The 20,825-nt window shown below is 36.1% G+C and overlaps 1 protein-coding gene across 5 annotated transcripts in view; it reads left to right on the top strand.

Annotated features, from left to right (window-relative positions):
* The first annotated feature begins 440 nt into the window (after positions 1-440).
* The window catches only part of LOC123688003 (transcription factor collier), a 129,941-nt gene continuing 109,556 nt past the window's right edge, over positions 441-20,825 (top strand). For 3 of the 5 annotated variants that reach the window (XM_045627080.1, XM_045627083.1, XM_045627082.1), the window contains exons 1-3: positions 441-721; positions 3,202-3,545; positions 17,227-17,380. In XM_045627080.1, coding sequence (XP_045483036.1) covers positions 3,406-3,545; positions 17,227-17,380 — 294 coding nt within the window. In that variant the 5' untranslated portion in view covers positions 441-721; positions 3,202-3,405. The remainder of the gene's footprint in view (positions 722-3,201; positions 3,546-17,226; positions 17,381-20,825) is intronic. The other 2 variants (XM_045627081.1, XM_045627079.1) reach the window with 1 other exon arrangement.

The following is a 20,825-nucleotide window of genomic DNA, read 5'->3' as shown; positions in this document are numbered from 1 at the left end:
TCAACCTGTCATATTTCTTCAAAATATTTTTTCCAAATCATAAACCGAGAGAAAAATTTCGTTTTTTCGTCGGTTCTCCCCGCAAAAACCCCAACATCCTCCAAAACACGCAAACATCGCAACATCCTTCCGCAACGGCGAACCGTTCCGGACTTCCGTCGCCAGAGAACACCACCGACAGTCTCTGGACCGCAGCATCACGTCAACCCCCTCTCCAATTTCATCTCCCTACAAAACCCGCCCACCGCTGCGCCACTGGCCGACCGCGTTCCCGCTAAAGCCCCCCATTCGCCGGCCACCCGGAGGGCGGGAACAAAAACGACGCCCGGCGCCGCCCAGGCGTCGCTCTCGCGGGCCTCTGGGAGGCAGAGGGCGCAGAACACTTCTACTCCACCCCCGAGATCTCCACGGTGTCAAATTGCCGGCGGTCTCCTCGATGGTTATCTGCTAGTCAGTGTAGTCCCAGCAGTAGGTACGCGAGCGACGTCCGCCGTCGTTACAAGTGGTCTCCAGACGCGCGATATCTCAGCCGCTTTTCCGTCGGGACGCCAGGTTAGTCCTCCAGGACTCCACGTCGACTCCAAGGAGTTTTCCCAAGGTTTCGGTGACGCGACGCTAGAGAACGGTGCGGTTGTGTGTGTTGAACGGTTGATGAGGCGTCTCGACGCTTTTTGAGACGCAACACGAGGGACCTGCAGTTTGACAGTTGTGGAGATAGAAGGTTAGGATCCTTATTTGCATGCTGTTGTGACACGTTATGTTGTATGTTTTTTATTTGAGTCGGTGCGAGAAATAATGTGATTGATAATAAAAAGGATAAGTTGTAAATTAAATTATCGTTACTTCGTGAGAGAAAGTATTGAAATTGAAAAACACTAGTATAATAATAGAGGTACAAGAACGAAAAGTCAAGTTGATTTGGATATGGTAAGCAAACTCAGCAAAGACCTTTTTGAAGTAGATCAATAGAAATAATAAAAAGATACAAATAAACGAAAAGTGCTACATCAAAGGAGCAGATAATAATAGTTATCTTCAACATTTACATTTGCCTTCCAAGATGAATATCTTTTTCGCTATTTCAAAGAATGATTCTATGTATTAAGATTCTAAAATATATTTTTTATTTATCAAAAAAAATTAATTGTTATAATTTATAGTTTTAATATGGATATATTCTTGCCATATATTTCCATTAGGTTCAATACACTGATTTTCAAATAAATAATAAAATTAAGTACTTGAAAAAAAGAATTAATTTTTATAAGAAGTAAGTGAATCTCTGAAGATTTTTATTATCATTATTTATATATTTTTATTATTATAATTAATATTTTATTTGATCTAAAAAAATCATAACAAAGTACTCATTGAGATAAATCTGGCGTTATTCGAATTAAATATTGTTCTTTTATGTTAGAAATTTTCAACAATTCATTTTCTCAGATTTGTTAGAAAAGTAAAATTATATTTTTATCGAAAATACTGTTGAGCAGAATGATCTCTATATTTTGAGGCAATTCAAGAGAAGTATAGATATAATATAAGCTTCGAATACACTGTTACATTACAACCACGTCAAGTGGATTTATGTTGTGAATATTAGATAATAATTTTGATTTTTCGTCCAAGAATTTCTTTTATTTTGTATTGAATACTGACAGGCAGTACAATGAATTATGTAATATTGTTTTTTTAATTGTTAAGGGGATCGATATCTTCTGTTAATTATTTCAAAGCCCTATATAATCAATTAATCTAATAATGGCACAAAAAAAAATTATGATCATCAAGAATTTATGTAAAATTTGATTGATGTAATTAGTAGATAAAAGCATAATTTCCAGAATAATGGGATATTATGATCAAAGAATTTTTATGTCGATAACTTATTTAGCAGATCATAATGAAAACTAATTGAGATAAATCTGGCGCTATTCGAATTAAGTATTGTTCTTCTACATCTAGAAAATTGATAAAAGGCTCATTTTAAGCAATTATTTCATAAAATATTGTGTCATTCAAAAAAACAAAGGAAATTGAATAATTAAATTTATTCAAAATATCGAAATCACTTATTATCGAAACAAATACTTCTAAATCGGTACGAAATAATAGTATGAATGAAAATTGATAATTGACTTTTCCAAAAAATCAATACATGCCTATATATTTCTAAATATTGTGAAAATTACAGAACTAATAAAAATCAAATAGCTATCAAATGTATTCGGTGTGAATTTAATTACTTTCAAATAAATAATTAATAATAGGTAGTATATAAGAAAGTATACCTATAGAGCATGAGTGAAATATTTATAATAGACTCATTTCCACCAATAAATAAAAAATAAAATAAAATGAATTGTTAAAAATTCAAAACTAAGAAAATATCGAATTTTTCAATGTCGAATCAATACACGACTACGAAACAAGATTTGATAGATGTAGAAAAAACGTGTTTTTTCCAATTGAATTTTCATCTCTTCACATACACATGTGTTATATAGGGCGTCCTATGAAAATGTTTCTTATGAATGATTGCTACAATGTGTATTTCAGATTAATTTAATTTCATATTATTTAATTCAATGAAATATTTTGATTTTCAATATTAGGGAACATCGATTCAAATAATTTCTTGTGTTTCAGTTGTCATTCCTCAATGATCATGTTATCAACTTGATATTGAAAACATCTAAAGGGCTTCTGGTATATCGTTCTTAAGCTCGTTTGAGACCGATTGTAAATCAATTGATCTTTGTCGATAAAGAATTTCCAAAGAATAACTTATATTTAAGTACTGATGAATTTTAGAAGACCAATTTGATTTCCATTTAATCGAACACAGTATCCAAAAAGGTTTTAAACGATAATTGACATGCCTGATAGTGCCATTTGCACATGTACTCTATTATTTGAACATGTGACGGCTACAAAATGAATAGTAAATTTTAAATCGACGTGATTCCATCGAAACTCCGTATTGAACGAATTATTCAGATGAAGAATGTTGTATGTAATACTTTGTACCTGTCAAAATAAAACGCGTTCACTTCATAATTGGATACCTATTGTATAATACGATTATTGATTCCTTATATTGAAATTCCGATTAAATATTCATATTTTATTCAAATTGAATTTTACGAGTTGGTGACTTATAGTAGACATAAAAATTGAAAAATTCTTCTTCCCCAGGTTCTCTCAGCCGTCAAAACGCGGTCCGACGAGTCCCTCCCCCCCTCAGAGCGCTCGGGCTCGGGAGGTTACCCCACTGCATCCCCCTGGCCAGCCCTGTCGCTGCCAGCCCCCGAACTGGACCCTGTGGCAGCCGCCTGGGGCAGAAAGCTCTATTCCGGCTCTGCAGGCGCGGGACCTAGGGTCGCGGCCGGTCCTGGACTCATGTTCGGTCTACATCATCATCAAGATCATGCGACCAGCGGTTTGCATCATCACCACCAGCCCAGAGGTCCGAGCCTCAAGGAGGAACCCCTGTCCAGCACCAGGGCATGGATGCAACCTTCGGTGCAAGATCAGACTGGGTAAGTGGATAGCGAATGAAATATTCAGTGGTATCATTCTGCACTTACGGATTGTGGGATTTGGAGGAGAGGGGTAGACACTCTTGAATGTAAACGAGAAGGATGTTTACTTTCTCTTCTGTAAATTATACGGAAGTTCCTTTTGAGTTGTTAGCGTTCAACAGAAATCCTGAAAATATCATTTGCTCGGATTCTGCTCAGGTGAAGGGGTTATCGAAGTTAATTTTTTCTTTGTAGCTTTCACATTATTATACAGATAAGTGTCGAGTTTCATATAACTAGGATATTTATTTATCATTTATATAATATCAAGTTATTTTTTCTGATAGTTTCCGAGTTATACCATCGCCGATCCATAAACCTATACGAAATTAGCACAAAGACAGCAAATGGTCATTATTGAAATCACAATCATTTAAGAACATCAAATGAAGTGTAATCTTCATAGTTTTTCCTCGAAAGCGTCATATTTAAAGTATTCTAAGTTGAATAAAATGAAATCAGTGAAAATTAGTCAAATAACATCTTAATTATGTATGAATGTATTATAGCAAAAAAAATGTTTTGAATACAACTTCGGTTATGTTGAAGCCGGATAATACTTTATGGGAAAAATTCAAAATAATATTTTTTAGAATTTGATCACTAAAAATTAGCTTTTTATTATACCCTGTTTCATTATTTATTTATTAGCGAAAACTATTAACTGTATTCCATTTCATATTTTGATAAAAGAAATACCAACATCAACAATAGATACAATATTATCTCTATCTGAATCGATTCACTGTTTATTTTTCAATACAGGGTGTTCCTAAATTGGAGTTACAAGGGAAATGAGAGATTGCTTGGATAATATTAAAATGGGTTTATACCACGTGACCTTCTCGTGATCTGCCAAAGTTTAACTAGTCCACCCTCCTCAACTTTTTTGAGATTCCATTACTTTACAGGATGAGTGGAGCAATTTCAAACGTTACTTTGATTTACCGTCCTTTTCTACCATAGGCAAAAATTGAAAGTACGTTTTTACGTCTTCATTTTTGATATAAGAAAAACCGTTTTTTCAGCCTTGGACAAGACCGAGGACAATACTTTTTCTATAACATTTTATCTAAAAATTCACAAAAAAATTAATGTTTTCTCGAAAAGTTATATCATGCATATATTTATTCTTCAATGAAAAATTCATCGGATTCTTTTTTTTCCATTCTAAAAAATTAATGAATAATGACGTATGCACCCTTCAAAATGAATAATAGTCAAAACCTCATAGGTATAAAACGATGATCTCTAGCGTATTTTTTCGAGATACGGGGTGTTTCTTGTGGTCCTACTTTTTTTGTGATGTGATGATTATAGCAGTGTATTGAATCTTTTTTAATCTTCGTTATAGATTGAGTTAATAAGTATAAAACCTAATGATTTATTTATTTATCTCAGCTTACTAACTGGATCTATAAAATAATTTCGATTTTCTTTGGGATTATAAGAGAATAGTTTTAATTTGCACTCAAAATTTGAATACCTATTTCATGATGAGAACTTGAAATTGGAATATTTATGCCAAATTTCAGTTGAATATCTTGTGATGGGAAGGTGCTATGAGGAAAAAATCAAACTTTAACACCCTGCATATCTAAAACAAAGCATTTTTGGGCCCATATTTATAGGACTTTTTTTTTCTTGAAACTAACCAAGGAATTCTCGTTTGTAACTCCGATTTAGAAACACCCTGTTCAAGAAAAATGATCAATGTTGAATGCATTGGTTAAATAGCTTCGACTGACGCCACAGGACCACCGAACATTACACTAAAAACTAAAATTTTTTATTTCTCTATGGCTATCATCGAAATTTTGCAATGATTTTCCAAAGATCTCTCGTTTGAAATTAGACGTCTTTCCTTCGTAAACGGTACAATCGGAAGAAATTATAAACAGTCGAGACAGAGCATTGATTAGTTAAACAAAGTTTTTTTTTTGAATGGTGAAACTGGTCATTAATTTAAGGGGGCAAGGGGGCCCGAGCCCCGCAAATGTTTGCTGCCTCTCCTGAAATATTGCATGAGTAATAAATTCAACGTGAATTCAATATTAACTAAATGAACCTGGAGATCTTTCTTAAAAAACCTGTTCCCTTCTTGCCCCCCTCTATTATTGAGAGCTGGCGACGCCACTCCTGGCCATAACCCTTCATCCGGGTCGCCAAAGATCGACCGTTTCATCCTCGACGATCTCTCACCTGTCGCCATACCGCTTCAGAAACGACGCCCATCACAAAGTAGAAAAAAAAATAACGACGTCGGTACGAATAAACGGTTCAATTAACGGCTAACGACGCCCGGCGTCCGGACGCGCGGAGGGCGCCCGTCGCGTGCGATTTATGCGATTCGCAAATCGGATAATGGCCGCCCGAGCCGTCAGTTTTTCGGCCGTTTATCTGGCCGGTCAATTGGCCGCAGTGCGTTTTAACGATGCCGGGGGCCCATAGAGCGGGCGATTATATTGAAATACTGTCGTCCGCAACGACGGCGTATCCGCGCTTCGTGATTTACTGCCGGACGCGGCGACCTAGGCCGCCTCGAAAGCGGGAGAATCATACGGGGTATAATAATGACGTTGTTATGTTAATGAATGTCGCGTCGTTTGGGGGAAGAGCCAGAGGTGGCGTTCGGGTCGTTTTTGTAGGGTTTTTGCACAGCAGTTCACTCTACAAAGGTTTAATGAGTCTACTTGATGAAGGATATGTAATATAAATATCAAAAATACACAACTTTGTGTCTATTCCCCCACAATAATATATCTTCATGATATATTTGGTTTATTTTTGTCTTGGAATATAATTACAATTCTGAAAATGACAAAATTAATAACCAACCAAAAGAAAATTCAAAATAATTAAAACGGTACAAATTGAGTTAGCGGTTAACAAATTGAACAACTGAATTAACATATGACAGACGTACATTTCGGAATTTTGTATTTACTAATACAATTATCCTCATCAGTGCCTTATAGTTCAACAAAATTACTGAATTTGCCAACTCACCACTTGTATATCTACTTCACAAAAATTGCAATTGAGGAACTTCAAACTAACTAGTGAGGATTCCAAGAAAATGCAATTACTTCAGGTAGTCATAGATTTCTTTCTTGTTTTTCTCATGTACCACATATACAAATGAAATAAACAATTTTAGAACCGTTTACTCAATTTGTACAATTTTAGTTATTTTGAATTTTCCTTTGGTTGGTTATTGATTTTTAGAACTGGAATTATATTCCAAGAGAAAAATAAACCAAATATAGCATAAAGATATATTATTGTAGAGAAATAGACACAAAGTTGTTTATTTGTTGATATTTTTATTTCGTTCAATTGCTTGCAAAGAGATATTTCTATTAACATTTACATTTCAATATCAGACTCGAACTGAAACATTCTGTTTACGTTTGAAAAAAAAAAAACAAATACCCTGATATATGCACAACTAGACTCAAACTACCCATATTCACACAAAATTTCATCAGCATCTCGATGATTCACAGAGTTTTCACCTCTTAATTGTCCAATGTAAACCGCGAAACTGAAATAGAAACTACCTTGGAAACTACAGCGTACTTTCAATGAAGACCCTTTTGATTTGAATCAGATGCATTACTTGTATCTATTATTTAAATTTGTGCAGTTGTAGAAAAAGTATGATGTGCAACAGTGGAGAAGTTCTTTTTTCTCACTTTCACCACTTGTTGCACAATATACCTTTTTCATACGTGGTCTAATCCTCGGAGAGGTCTCACAGAATCCTAGAAGAGTCATCGGTAGAAACAACATTGAACAAGGGATGTATTTTCTTTCCTACAGCCTTTTTCAAAACTAAACCATGTTATTATTGCACCATTAAATATGATCGATTCACCGACACATTACGTCTTGAGCGGCGGGATTTCGAAAGTTATAGTGAGTATTCGACTTATAGAGGTAAACATGGGAAATTATTGGGTATTTTTGCGAATTATACAGGTTTTTTCAGTGGGATTGAAAATAATTCGAGTTATCGAGAATTTCGAGTTAACGAGAGGGTTAAAACACAGGACATTTCTGAGAGAATCCCAAGGACTAAACGCAAGAAATCTACAGTATTACAGCCTCAACCCTTGGGCTGCAGAGCACCAGAAAATTACACCGAATCGAAACAGAGCCCGAAGTTCGGCATTCCTGAATAATTAATGCCCCGTCTCCACGAAATCGCCTCGAAAACTCGAGTACGTCGGGACGCCAATTCATTAACTCTATTCGGTGAATTAACAGCTCATTATTACCGCTCCTATTTTTTTTCCACACGTATCGTCGCCGTGCCATCGATGCTACGTACATTTGGAGTAATTGCTACCGACTTATCGCGTCATGTGATCAAGTAATTATCGAATGTTCGAAAGGACGTGCGACTCTTAATGAAAACACGCTCGAATTACGACTTGATGGATCTGATGGTGTTTTGCCCGGGCATTATCAGTGTTCCGACGTTCCGACATCGATCGTCCATATGGGACGATATTAATTTTTTTTTCATCGATATTTTTTCAGTTGGGGTTGTTTAAGGAGAGATAATTAATAGCCGGACAATCATTTTGATGTGTATTATGAAGGTTTTTCCGATGGGAATTATACAATTTGAATTGGTTATAGTGGCAACACTGTGTATTATATTTTGACATTTCTTATGTCAGTGTAATGTAGGTTAGGTCATTCGATCATAAAAAAGATACACGCTTCAACAACGTTTATGAATTGTTAAAATGTTTCATCTAGAAGCTGGTATTTTTGGTGTCGGTTGTACAACCATCGTTTATGGCCGATTTATTTCGGTTGGCACACTGCTCGTTCAATTCTGTTAGTTTTCTAGATTTCCTAATCTGAAAACAAAAAGAAAAATACAAAACTGATGATTCTATATGCAGTGTCTATATTTTCATATTCTCTCTTTGACTCTCGGTTGAACTCAACCGACGGTCAACCATGCTTTATAATAACTGCCTTAAGGGTGTTCAATACCTTGTTCATACCACTGCTATTTCAGTGCTAATTTCAGTGCATTCCAATTCCAAAGTACAGGTCGGATTCATTTCATTTTTTGAGTGAACAATGACGTGATATAGTGAACTTGAAGATCCCGTCTCGATTTCCAAAAAAAAATCGATAGTATTCCGCAAATCGAACTTTGAAATTGAACACTTTCTTTAAATGACTATTCAGCTTCAGAGAGACTTCTCATTTCAAGTAACTCATCCACAAATGTTCAGTGATATTATGTGTTTTGAATTGGTGCAAAAATTTTTTTAAAATTGCTTGATTTGCTCTAATTGTAGATGATTTTCATATGGAATTATGCTTTTTGGAACGCCTCCTAAAGGTTTACGCCTTTTTGCAACATGAACGCCAATAGAATCTTGGACTGTATTTTATGGCTCGAGATGAATGACACTTTTATGATTTACGAGGGTAGGGTTTCTCTGATTGGCTAAAATTGTGTACATTACTAGTTTATGACAATATTGCACTGAAGAATAGGGAAAGGTAGAAAACTTGTTATGAAATCATTGTTAGAATTAGAAACGATACTGTTCCTAAAATATATATGCTAGCTGATTTTATTCGTAATGATGTCTGGAGAAGTACATTTTGAGCGCTTAGTATCATAAAGAAAATTTCAAAAGTCATAAAGAAATTAAGATGAAAAAAAGGTATCTGGATTTTTGCCGAAATATGGAAAATTATTAATATTTCAGAAATCTGACAAAAAATTCTCAAAAAAAAAAATTTCTTTTGAAAAACTCCCTATTCCCGAAACTCTATCTACAATATTTACCATTTAAATTTAACCCTGAAAATAGGCAATTCTTGATTAAGAAAATTTTCTCGTACTTCCTTCATTAATATTAACTTGAAAAAATTTATAGTAAAAATGTTTCGCTGGGGGGTATATATCCCCCTTATCCCCCCCCCTAGGATACGCCACTGTATCTTAACTGAACTGAATTTCTAAAGTTTACAGAAACACAAATTTACTCTTTGCTGGGCTTCATCGAGAGTTGAGATTTTATTAGGGGCAATAAATACCAAACAGGCGGTTCTCAACTTGAATGGGTGTGCCAGGTACAAATCTACCAAAAATTTTCGGGTAGCTCCATCTAGCGGAATTGCAGTTTCAGCGCAAAGTAGTCTACAACCTTAAGAGAAATTCAGAAGGAATTTATGGATGAAATTATTCAGTTAATCTACTCACTTGGTCGTATTGTTAACAAATTTGAAAATGCATTTTCTTCACATAATACACGACGATAACGACAAATAAATGCATGCACACAGAGAATATTGATATGGTTGGTGTAAAAGTACCTAACAGAAAATCACAATTTGTCGGTTCCACGTCGTCCTCAATAGATGAATCTTTCTCCAACAACAACATAACAATGAGAAAATATTTGTGATTATATCCCTATGAAATTTCGTTGAAGTAGACGACGCATAATTATAATTAATTTTGAAAACAGAAAGAAAATGAACAGAAATGAGTAATAAATATTATTTTTTACATTATATCGATAAAAAGTTCTTAAAAAATAATGTGAAACTGAATGGATAGCTTGGAAAGTACCATCAAATCTATAAATTGAGCAACTATTCTCCAAGTGGTCAACGGTTTTTTTACGTCACACTTATATAGCGGACTTTCATTAGAATGCCATTTGAACATTGTATTCAACGACCATGACCATAAGTCGATTTGAATTACACCAAATTTTCCTAGGAAGATAGCACCTGAAACTTTCTCTGAAGGATCAAAGATTAGACTTTGCTTTGTTGAAGATATTACAAGATTTCCATTTCGAACGTCAAATTTCCTTGTCACTTCAATTAGTTTGAAGAAAAGTTCGGGTAGATATGAAATTTATTTCAAAATTTCTTTACTTCAACCTTTCTATACGAATATGAGGTGGAAGTATATGCGATAGCATTGGTAACCAAAATGAAGGAATAGATATAATGATTCTACTGATAATTCTCATTGAAACTTTTAGTTGTGCATAAGCATTAATAAACTGAACCGAACAACAGTATTCAGCAGCAGAAAAAACCATGGCCATAGCTATCAAAGATTGATAGGATCAGCACCCTATGAAGAACCATTTAAATTTTGAAGAATGTTAATCCATTTCAATTTCATACGCAATTTGTGGACCTTGAAATTCAAAGATATTTTATCAAGTTGAACTTCAGAATAGTTAAGAGTATAATTATGATTTGAGACGGAAGTATTGAAAGTTATTTTCTTTTCCCTACATATTTTCTTCAGTTTTCTTGATTATTTAAATTATATGTAGCATGTAGGAAATGAAAATAAACACCTTGAACGTCTTATATGTACTTAACTTTGTTGTTTGCTCCTAGTAAAAGCTTCTTTTATTTGTTTTCGCTTAATCAAAACAAAACTATTGTGTATTCGTATTGAATCTCAATAATTCAGCACCATACAAGTATCTAATTGAATTAGCGTTGCAAAAATAATCAACACTTCTATACATATATGAGTCAGCAGGTACATCCACTTCTTCAAATATACCCCTTTTGTACTCCAACCCCACTGTAATTGTACATCTTTCTTGTCGCCAGTGTATATAATTCACTAATACCAGAAATAAACCCAAATAGGACCCTGAATTGAGTCGAGATCTATTATTCGAAGTGTCACAACGTAACACCATATGCGCGGGGGCGTATATACGCGTCCGACGACGTTAGAAGGGTTCATCGAGAGAAGTGTTGTGTATCGGCCGATAAGGTCGGTCCCTGTCGTTTCAACACCGAGTGGCACTTATATTAGCGGCCCTCTAGATATCTCGAGAGGCGTACAGGCCACGGCTTCGAATTACATTTAAGTACGCTTAAACGTTTGCTCTTAATAGCGTTAAGGCCATATGGGATCGATTGTACGGGCGATGGTGTGGAAAATTGAGTTTTATTGGGACGATGCGCCTCTATATTATGGGAAGTATGGTCCAATTTGTTTCTTGGATGTGGACGGATTTGTACATCTGCTAAAGCGTGAATGGACAATTGAAATTTTGAATTATATTAGAATAATTTCAAATCATTTTTTTTTTTAATTCTGTGGCAAATTCGTTCTTACTGTTATACCTTGTAGAACAAAATCGTGCGGAATATCTCAGTTTCACACATATTTCATTGTTATGCTTCAATATTATATGTTACTACACTTGGTGACCAACATTTTTCAATGCAGAAGTCACTAAACGATATGATGGGAATATTCCATCAATTTCAATAAAAATTCAGTGAATTAGAGAATATGATGTATACTACAGAAGGCTCATTCTTACACTCGTTCATTCAAAAAAACGTCAATTCGTGGTTCGTTTTTCAATTTTGAAGTCGTTGAAGAACATCAATGCCTTCTACACTTATATTATAAATGACTATTTCGAAACTATTATTATCTGAATATACCATGAAAATTTATATCAGGTACATATCAATCTGAAGGCTTCAAGATTAAATTTCGCAACAGTTTTTTCGCACCCCAATATTTTAAATATTGAGGCAACATTTCGAAAACCCAATGTTTTTACTGAAAAACATACTCTCTTAAATAGACCCACTGTCATTTGATACAGAACAAACTGCTTGTTCTGGACGGTGATTGCAATTTTATTATAGACTTTTTAGTGTTTATGTGTCGGTTGTAAAACCAACGTTTGTGGACGAATTTATTTCGGTTGAAAACACTGCTTGTACAATTCTGGCAGTCTTTTTTTAGATTTCGTAGTCCAAACACCGAAAGAAAAAGAAAAAAAATTGATAATTCTATATTTATGTAATATTTATTGGTTATTTCGTTTACGCTGGTTGAACTCAACCGACGGTCAACCATCCTCAACCTCTAGTGGAATAAAGATCATGAATCTGAGTACAGAAAATATGAGAAATGAACAGTTATACTTGTATATAACATAATGTATAAAAACTAAGATAGAATGAACTCAATAAGTATCTATATAGATCGCCTGATTTCATTGGTGCTAACCCTGTAAAGTGAACTTCAACATTTCAACTCAAGGACGTGAAAACACCGAATCTAAGCATTTTTAGCGTTGGCGAGCGATGGCGAGGCATTCCGTCACCAGGTGATCCAGAGTTTCTTCCTCCTCCCCACAGAATCTGCAATAGTCATATTCTGCTAAACCCTTTCTTATGAGGGCTTCCTGAGGTGACAATGCCTTGAAAGCAATTTAGTGAGGAAATGTAGAATATTCTTGTTAAGATTCGAAAACATCTTAGACCTAGCAGAATCAAAGTTTCCAAGAAACTTTTTGGAGTGATCCAACTCTGTAAGATTCCGTTAGAGTGTTTCTCTTTCGGTTTTTTGCTTCTCCTCAGGCACTTTCTGGTATATACCTATACCACAGAAAGGTTTTGAGCAATGAAAGAGTCTGTGCTACTTTTCTGGCAAGTGTATTGGTTTTCAAGAATATTTTGATATGTTCTAATCAAATTTTTCGTATCATCATTCGCATCAATTCTGTACAGTAATTGATTTTTGCATCAAATTCCATGCAAAAATCTGTTAATGTTGCTGAGAAAAGCTCTTATCATTCAACCCCAACCCCTATTTGACGATGTCCCTGTTTTCCCTAAAAACGATCACCAAATAATAGTCTCTAATCGAACTATATATAGTCCAGCCTGTATATCAGCTTTGCAGATTATATCTGCCCCGCAAATTAACGAACCTGGGACATAAATTAACCTGTCCCTCTGTACCCCATTCATCCGTATAGGATGCTGCGCTGGCTCTGGGGTATATTTTAGGCCTATCTCGCGAGTCTGGTCCTGCGGCCAGCAGGACGACCGCAAACGGCCATGATCGGCAGACAGAACCTGCCTGCTGGACATTCTGCCCGTCCCCGGACCTGAAAAGGAGAGAGGGGGTGGTTTCTGATCGGATGGCGGTTCAGACTTCGCCTGGAGGGTGAAGGGGATGAATAACTCTCACAGAGATTATAGAATCCCGTTGTGTTTTTTTTTGTATCTTCTTACCGAGAAAATGAGGAAAATTCCCTAATTTTTGTAATTTTTGCTTAGCCAAATTCGGACTTCAAACTTTCAGTGAAATATTTCTTGAGTTATCGGGAAACTATTTCAATTCACTGCCCAAATGGGGTTTTGAATTTTAAATCGCTTCGTTTCAGCTGCCCAAATTAGCTACAGCCCTAAGATAGCAATTCTATTTGTAAATATAACCTAACCCTCTTCACAACCTGACTTTTAATAAAATAAAATTATCAACCATTTGACTCCTTTTGTTTGTAACTCTATCACAATATCTGCTGTGAGGTTTTGTTGTTAATCTATGTCTTTTATAGAAGAGGATCTTCTTTTTAAAATATTGAGATCTGATCTCTGTGTCTTACGTGATTGGTATTTTAATCACATCTTCAACAGGATTGTTGTCAACTAGTCTTTTCAGCTAGTCATTTGGATGTAGGCTTGCTTTTTCAAAAACCTTCTCTGCCTTTCTCTTCAGGAAAACTGTTACAGTTAGCTATTCTAAGTCCCTATATTATATGTTGATGTGGATTTTGGCTGCATAGGCCCATGCTGCCAATAAATCCATATGGATTTATTGGCAGGAATTAATAGTATATGTAGATATATATCTACATATACTATTAATTCCTCCTGTAAGTGGGTAAAGTCTGCTCAATACTGACTTGGTTTTACTCACTCCGTATTTTATTTGGTTTTCCCATGTCAGTCTAGTATAACACCTAGATACTTGATTCATTTGCCTATTTTATCTCTTCTCCTTGTATGTAGGAGAATAGCCTAGCTCTTTTAATCATTTATTTGAATATTTCATTTAATAAATATATTCTAGTGATGTTTGCAATCTTTTGTATAAGACGTCTGTAAGTCTGACTGCTATCTCCTTATCATCTGCATTTAGGGTTAATAGATTTCTTGGGTTTTTGTAATGTCGTATGCTTACATATTATAGAGTAGCGGTCCTAGAAATGACCCTTGGGGAGAACTCCTGCTTCTACTTGTCTATTGGTATTGGGGCATCTAGGTAGATGTAGAAATGTTTGTCTGCCAGGTGTATGACTTTGCCATTGATGGTCGACTATATATTATCTTGATCTCCGTTATACTACCGAGTATTGCTCAGCATTTAGCACTATCCTACGGACATATATATATATATTATATGGACATCAAAATATAGAAACCAAAAGTCTGATTGAAACCTAAATTATATGTTAGACCAATTTAGAACCATTCGATTGGGCAACACCCCACTTCAAACCGAACTAAAAAACGAAAACGACCCCGGAAGAACTTCCTAAAACCGCCTCCCATACCATACCAAATAAAAACGCCAATACCGCCAATAAGGGTGCTCACACACCATCCGACATCTCTCCGACCGACATCATCGTCGCAATAATCCAAAATAACTCGGGAGTTATCTCGTTGCACTTGTAACTACTTCTCAGCCGATCGAATTGGAGCGGTGGACGAACCGCCCGGGCGTGTGAGCGATATTTTATTAAGCAGTAAAACCAGCCCGAAGGTTATGCGGGAATTGCAGGGTACGGCAACCGGTATATATGTAAGAGTCGGAGCGATTGTATATTCCCGATGTGTATCCCGTCGATTGGATATGGGGTGGCAAGTAATGGGGGGGGCGGCGGCGGGGGCGGCGGACTGGTTCAATCTACGGTATTTTTCCGGGGCCGCATTACGGCTCTGTATTATGAATAAGACGGGGAGTTTGCTGTACCTGTATGTATAGTCGCTATTGATGCGTCTGTGTATCGTTTTATTACTTGTTTTGGATGTTTGTTTTTATTGTATGGGGGGTTGGAGTCGATAAAGAATTCAGATATGCGGAAATTTCCGAGCAAACTGCAGGATGTTGTTTTGTGAACTTATATTGTAATGATACAAATTCAAACAGAAAAGTTCAAGTGCACTATTTCCACCGTTAGCGAGGATAAGTTGAATCATAGTAGGTATCATAGCTTCATTAAAGGATCTACAGAAAAGTTGTTCATTTGTTTGATTGAACTCAAAGAAATTTCAATCCTTATTATTATTATTTCGTGATAATCTTCCTAATCTGGAAGTTAATATTATCTACAAACAGAATGAACTCGAATCTTAAAAGTATTCTGCCAGAAGGAGATACTCCGCTTCGTTGTTCTTTTCTCCTAAAAAATCAGCCTCCACACGGTACGTTGTTGTACATTTATATCTCAAGACGTTCTAATTTACAACGTGTAGAGAACTGAACATCATATGAAACTGTTGATGTTTCGAATCATCATACCAGATTTCATCAAAATCGGACGATTACAAAGCAAAAACTGAGATCAGGGGGATTTCATCTTTGCAAATGCGCAATGCTTATCATATACCCGAAAGGACTGAATTCTTGCAAAATGAGTTGAAACCTATTTTTAATATCCGTAAGAAATTTTATAAATACTGGACTAGTTCAACTGAAGATGTGAGCATGCCATTGAATTTCCGTGAGGAATTTCATCAATATGGGTGTAGTTAAACTTTAGGTATAAAGATTCCTGGCATTTCTATAAGAAATTTAATCAATATCGGATTAGCCAACTTTGATATGTGAGGTTCACTGGAATTTTCGTTGAAAATTTCATCAATATCGTACTGATATATGAGGTTCAATGAAATTTCCGGTAGAAATCATCATCTGACTAGTCAAACTTGATATTGTGAGGTTTACTGGAATATCCATTAGAAATTTCATCAATATCGGACAAGTCGAACTTGATATTTTGGGGTTCACTGGAATTTCCATTTGAAATTTCAATCTCGGACTAGTGAAACTTGATATTGTGGGGTTCACTGGAATTTCCATAAGAAATTTCATAAAAATCGGAATAGTTAAACTTGAGATGTAAGGAACCCTGGAATTTCCGTAAGAAATTTCATCAATATCTGACTAGTTGAAATTGGGATGTGAGAATACATAGAATTTCCGAAAGGAATTTCATCAATATCGGACTAGTTGAAATTGGGATGTGAGGATCACAGTAATTTCACGTTAGAGGATGAGCAATGACCTGTATGAACTGAAATTCATATCTAACAATTTATATTCCAATCTGACTAACCATAATTAATTTCAACAAAATTAGGTAACTAGAACTCAAAATATTGATATCTTTGGAATTTTAAGAACGCAATCCGTATCGTACATTCAGAATGACTGAAATTGATGTTTGGAATATATAAAATTTCATAAATATCATAATGTAGTAACACTCGAGAAAGTAAGATTCCGAGAGTTTCACATTTGCTCACCATACAGTTTCAATTTTCCGCTTTTATTGATATACTATTTGAATAGGCTCTTTAAGAATATAATATAGGTAGCTTTACTAAACCTTGGTGCAGAACACCGTAATATTGGTAGGCAGAATTGCATATAGTATTTTTTGTAACAATAATAATAAATGCTAAATGTCCATTTCCCATTAATTTGTCATTCATTATTTTCGGACAATTGCACAATAAATCATGAGTTTTCAACAAAATTTCATAAATTAATTTTTTGCAGGATCGGTGTTGGCAGGGCACATTTCGAGAAGCAACCTCCTTCTAATCTCAGAAAATCAAACTTCTTCCACTTCGTCATAGCCCTCTATGACAGATCAGGACAGCCAGTTGAAATCGAGAGGACAGCCTTCATCGGTTTCATCGAAAAAGATCAGGTAAAAAACAATTTCAATAAAAAAAATCCAATTTCGAATTTCTATTAAATCATCTCAACTCAAACACCAACACTTTAGTCTCAGTGGATTTTATGACAATTCGTTTTGAATTTGTTGAAACGACAGTAAGAAATCAACTCAATAGTGTTAGCTACATCAGTATCTACCATACCTAAATCTGACACTCCTTCAATCATCTAGGTACAACTTTTCGCAAGGGCATTGTTGGGGTATTGAGCAAGCAACAATACTTTATTTAATTACTAGACAAGACCGATGTTATCCTGGTTTTCGGTTTCATGTTCCACCCTGTAATTAATTGCCTCAACTGGCGCAACAATTGAAAAATGTGAGGGGTATGGTCCGTCTCAAAACTATTGCAACTTCTCTTGTTTCGCATTAGCGAGATTAGTCTGACCGGCAGGCAGAACATGCAAAAACATGCATGCACGCGTCCGTGGGATTAGCTGTCATTCAGGATATTGTTCCAGGATCGGCCTCCTGAAATAGCATCAGGTTTCAGAATGACATAAAAATTCCCTAGAATGCTTTTCCTCGTGCTTTTCTACCCAAGTGTTGAGCTTATGAATCCTGAATTCCGAAACGTTGCCGACTGAAATAAATGCAAATTTAAAGGTTGTTCGAACAGTTTCTTGTACATCCTGACACTTTTTTATGATTCTGGAAAGGAAATTAGCAGCGGGTTAGATTCAATATATTTTGATAATAATCGTCCCAAATCTTTTTGTGTATGATGTTTTGTGAATTCCCATCAGAAATAATGAAATTCTAAGTGGTATCCAATGAAACCCTTGCTACTTTTGTTTGAAAATTCCTCTATACCTACTGTTGCGTCAAGTGAATTTCACACAAACTTTACGGACAGTTGAATATTCACAAAGTCGCATTTAGGTCGAAAAGCCAACCCCTGCAGGTATCAGCGAGGGCTAAAAATAGAACTGGAACTTCCTTGGCGCCAGGGGCCACATATGGTCATCCTGAAGTCACATCGTAGGAACAAAGGAATGAGGACGTGGACCAATCAGGGACCTGGATGGCCCTTTGGTATGCAGAATCCAAGGCGACGATTAACATCACCAGAAAATTGGGGCATATAGAAGCCAGTACGCTAGTAGCTGTTAACTTGCAAACATATAACTTGTACAGCCAAATTCATTATATTAGTTAAGAAATCCGGTGTTTCATTATCCCAATTTAATAGAATTACAGTTGATCGATTCAACCAATAAACATTAAGTGAATTTCACACAAACTTTACGGACAGTTGAATATTCACAAAGTCGCATTTAGGTCGAAAAGCCAACCCCTGCAGGTATCAGCGAGGGCTAAAAATAGAACTGGAACTTCCTTGGCGCCAGGGGCCACATATGGTCATCCTGAAGTCACATCGTAGGAACAAAGGAATGAGGACGTGGACCAATCAGGGACCTGGATGGCCCTTTGGTATGCAGAATCCAAGGCGACGATTAACATCACCAGAAAATTGGGGCATATAGAAGCCAGTACGCTTGTAGCTGTTAACTTGCAAACATATAACTTGTACAGCCAAAGTCATTATATTAGATAAGAAATCCGGTGTTTCATTATCCCAATTTAATAGAATTACAGTTGATCGATTCAACCATCAAACATATGGTCCTTCGAGCCGGATAGTGATCATTGCGAAAGATTTCGACGGGTAGTGTTGTAAAATCGGGAAACGACGCTAAGGTGTACAAGTGCAAACGGTAGCAGAGTTCAGCGTATTCAAGGCATTTTGGTTTTCCACTTGGGGAGAACACAGCAACACAATCAAGCATAATCAAGGAAGTTTTTCGGAGTTCCATTTGGGGGACGACATAGCAACAAAAAACTTACAATAAGAGCAACAGCGATTTCAAGGCAATTGTAGGAGTTCCACCTGGGGGACAATACAAACGGACACATAGGATTACTGGTCACCCAGCAGCAGATTGGTAGCTAGCTATAATCATTCACGGTACAGAAAAAGAACGGATTGTGAGTACATTTTCCTTTCCTTCCTCATTTACTTCGGTACGATTTATCAGTGCATTGACTGTTGAAATTATTAGATAAATTAGACTCTCATTATTTCTCACATAATGTCGGAATTGAATGTTTTAATTAAACGCAGAGGTGTAGTTAAAGCTCAATTAACTCGATTTGAATCCTTTTTGAAGACTATCGAGTCAGAAAAGGCAGGCCAAATCCCGGCACGGTTAGAAAAATGCAAAGAGTTATGGAACGAGTTCGAAAATTTGCAAATACAAATTGAAGAACTCGACATCAATCATCCTGACTTGCAGGAACAAGAAAGAATCGAGTTTCAGGATGCGTATTTTGAATCAATTGCTCTCGCGGATACAAAGATCTCGCAATTCATGAAGGGTTCACTTTGCTCAAGTGATAATTCAATTGCGGAAAGAAATGTCAAATTGCCCACAATGCAAATTCCAGAGTTTCAAGGTTCTTACAAAAACTGGTTAGAGTTCTATGATAGTTTTAATGCGTTAATTCATTCAAACAAGGGTTTAACAGATATCCAAAAATTCTATTATCTAAAGAATGCTCTTAAAGGCGATGCGGCGGAAGTCATTCGGTCGTTAGAAGTTTCGTCTGAAAACTATAATGCGGCCTGGTCATTGCTTAAGACCAGATTTGAGAATAAAAAGATGATAGCGTTAAATCACATAGAATCTCTCCATAAATTTCCGCCCATAATGAAGGAATCATATGGTCAAATCAGGAAATTTTTAGACGAAATCAGAAGGGATTTGAGGGCTCTTAGGTCATTGGGTCAACCGGTAGAGCATTGGGATACTTTACTGATTTTTACTCTAGAGGCAAAACTAGATCCTGTCACAAGAAGGGAATGGCAAAAATCGGGTAAAGTAAATAAATTCGCGAGCATGGAAGAGTTTTTACAATTTTTAGAGGAAAGGTGCGTTCTTCTTGAAACAATAGAGTCAAAAAGAACAGGGGTACAAAGCGATAAACCAGGGTTTGAAAGAACTTCGAAGGCCTTCATGCCATCCGTCAAGTCATGTACAATATGTAAGGAAAACCATTCTTTATTCATTTGCAAAAAATTCTTGGGACTATCAATCAGTGATAGGAGAAATGAAGTAAGACGGTCAAATTCTTGTTGGAACTGTCTTCAACAGGGACATAGGGCGCAAGACTGCAAACGCGGCGGTTGCAGGCACTGCGGAAATAAGCACAACACATTGTTGCATGCAATTACTCAACCACAAGAATCACAACAAAGTGAAGATATTCCGGCAATGGAAACTTCAGGGGGTACCTCTCACAATTATTCATGTGTGACGGTAAGGCATCCCTCAATTCGGGGTCTTAAAAATACAAATGGTCAAAGAGTTCCGAAGGTCGTTAAGGAAGAGTCGGTACTCAATTTCACGGTCAG

The sequence above is a fragment of the Harmonia axyridis genome, chromosome 1, assembly GCF_914767665.1.
Source record: "Harmonia axyridis chromosome 1, icHarAxyr1.1, whole genome shotgun sequence".
Lineage (NCBI taxonomy): Eukaryota > Metazoa > Arthropoda > Insecta > Coleoptera > Coccinellidae > Harmonia > Harmonia axyridis.
This window is presented reverse-complemented; position numbering and strand designations above follow the sequence as displayed.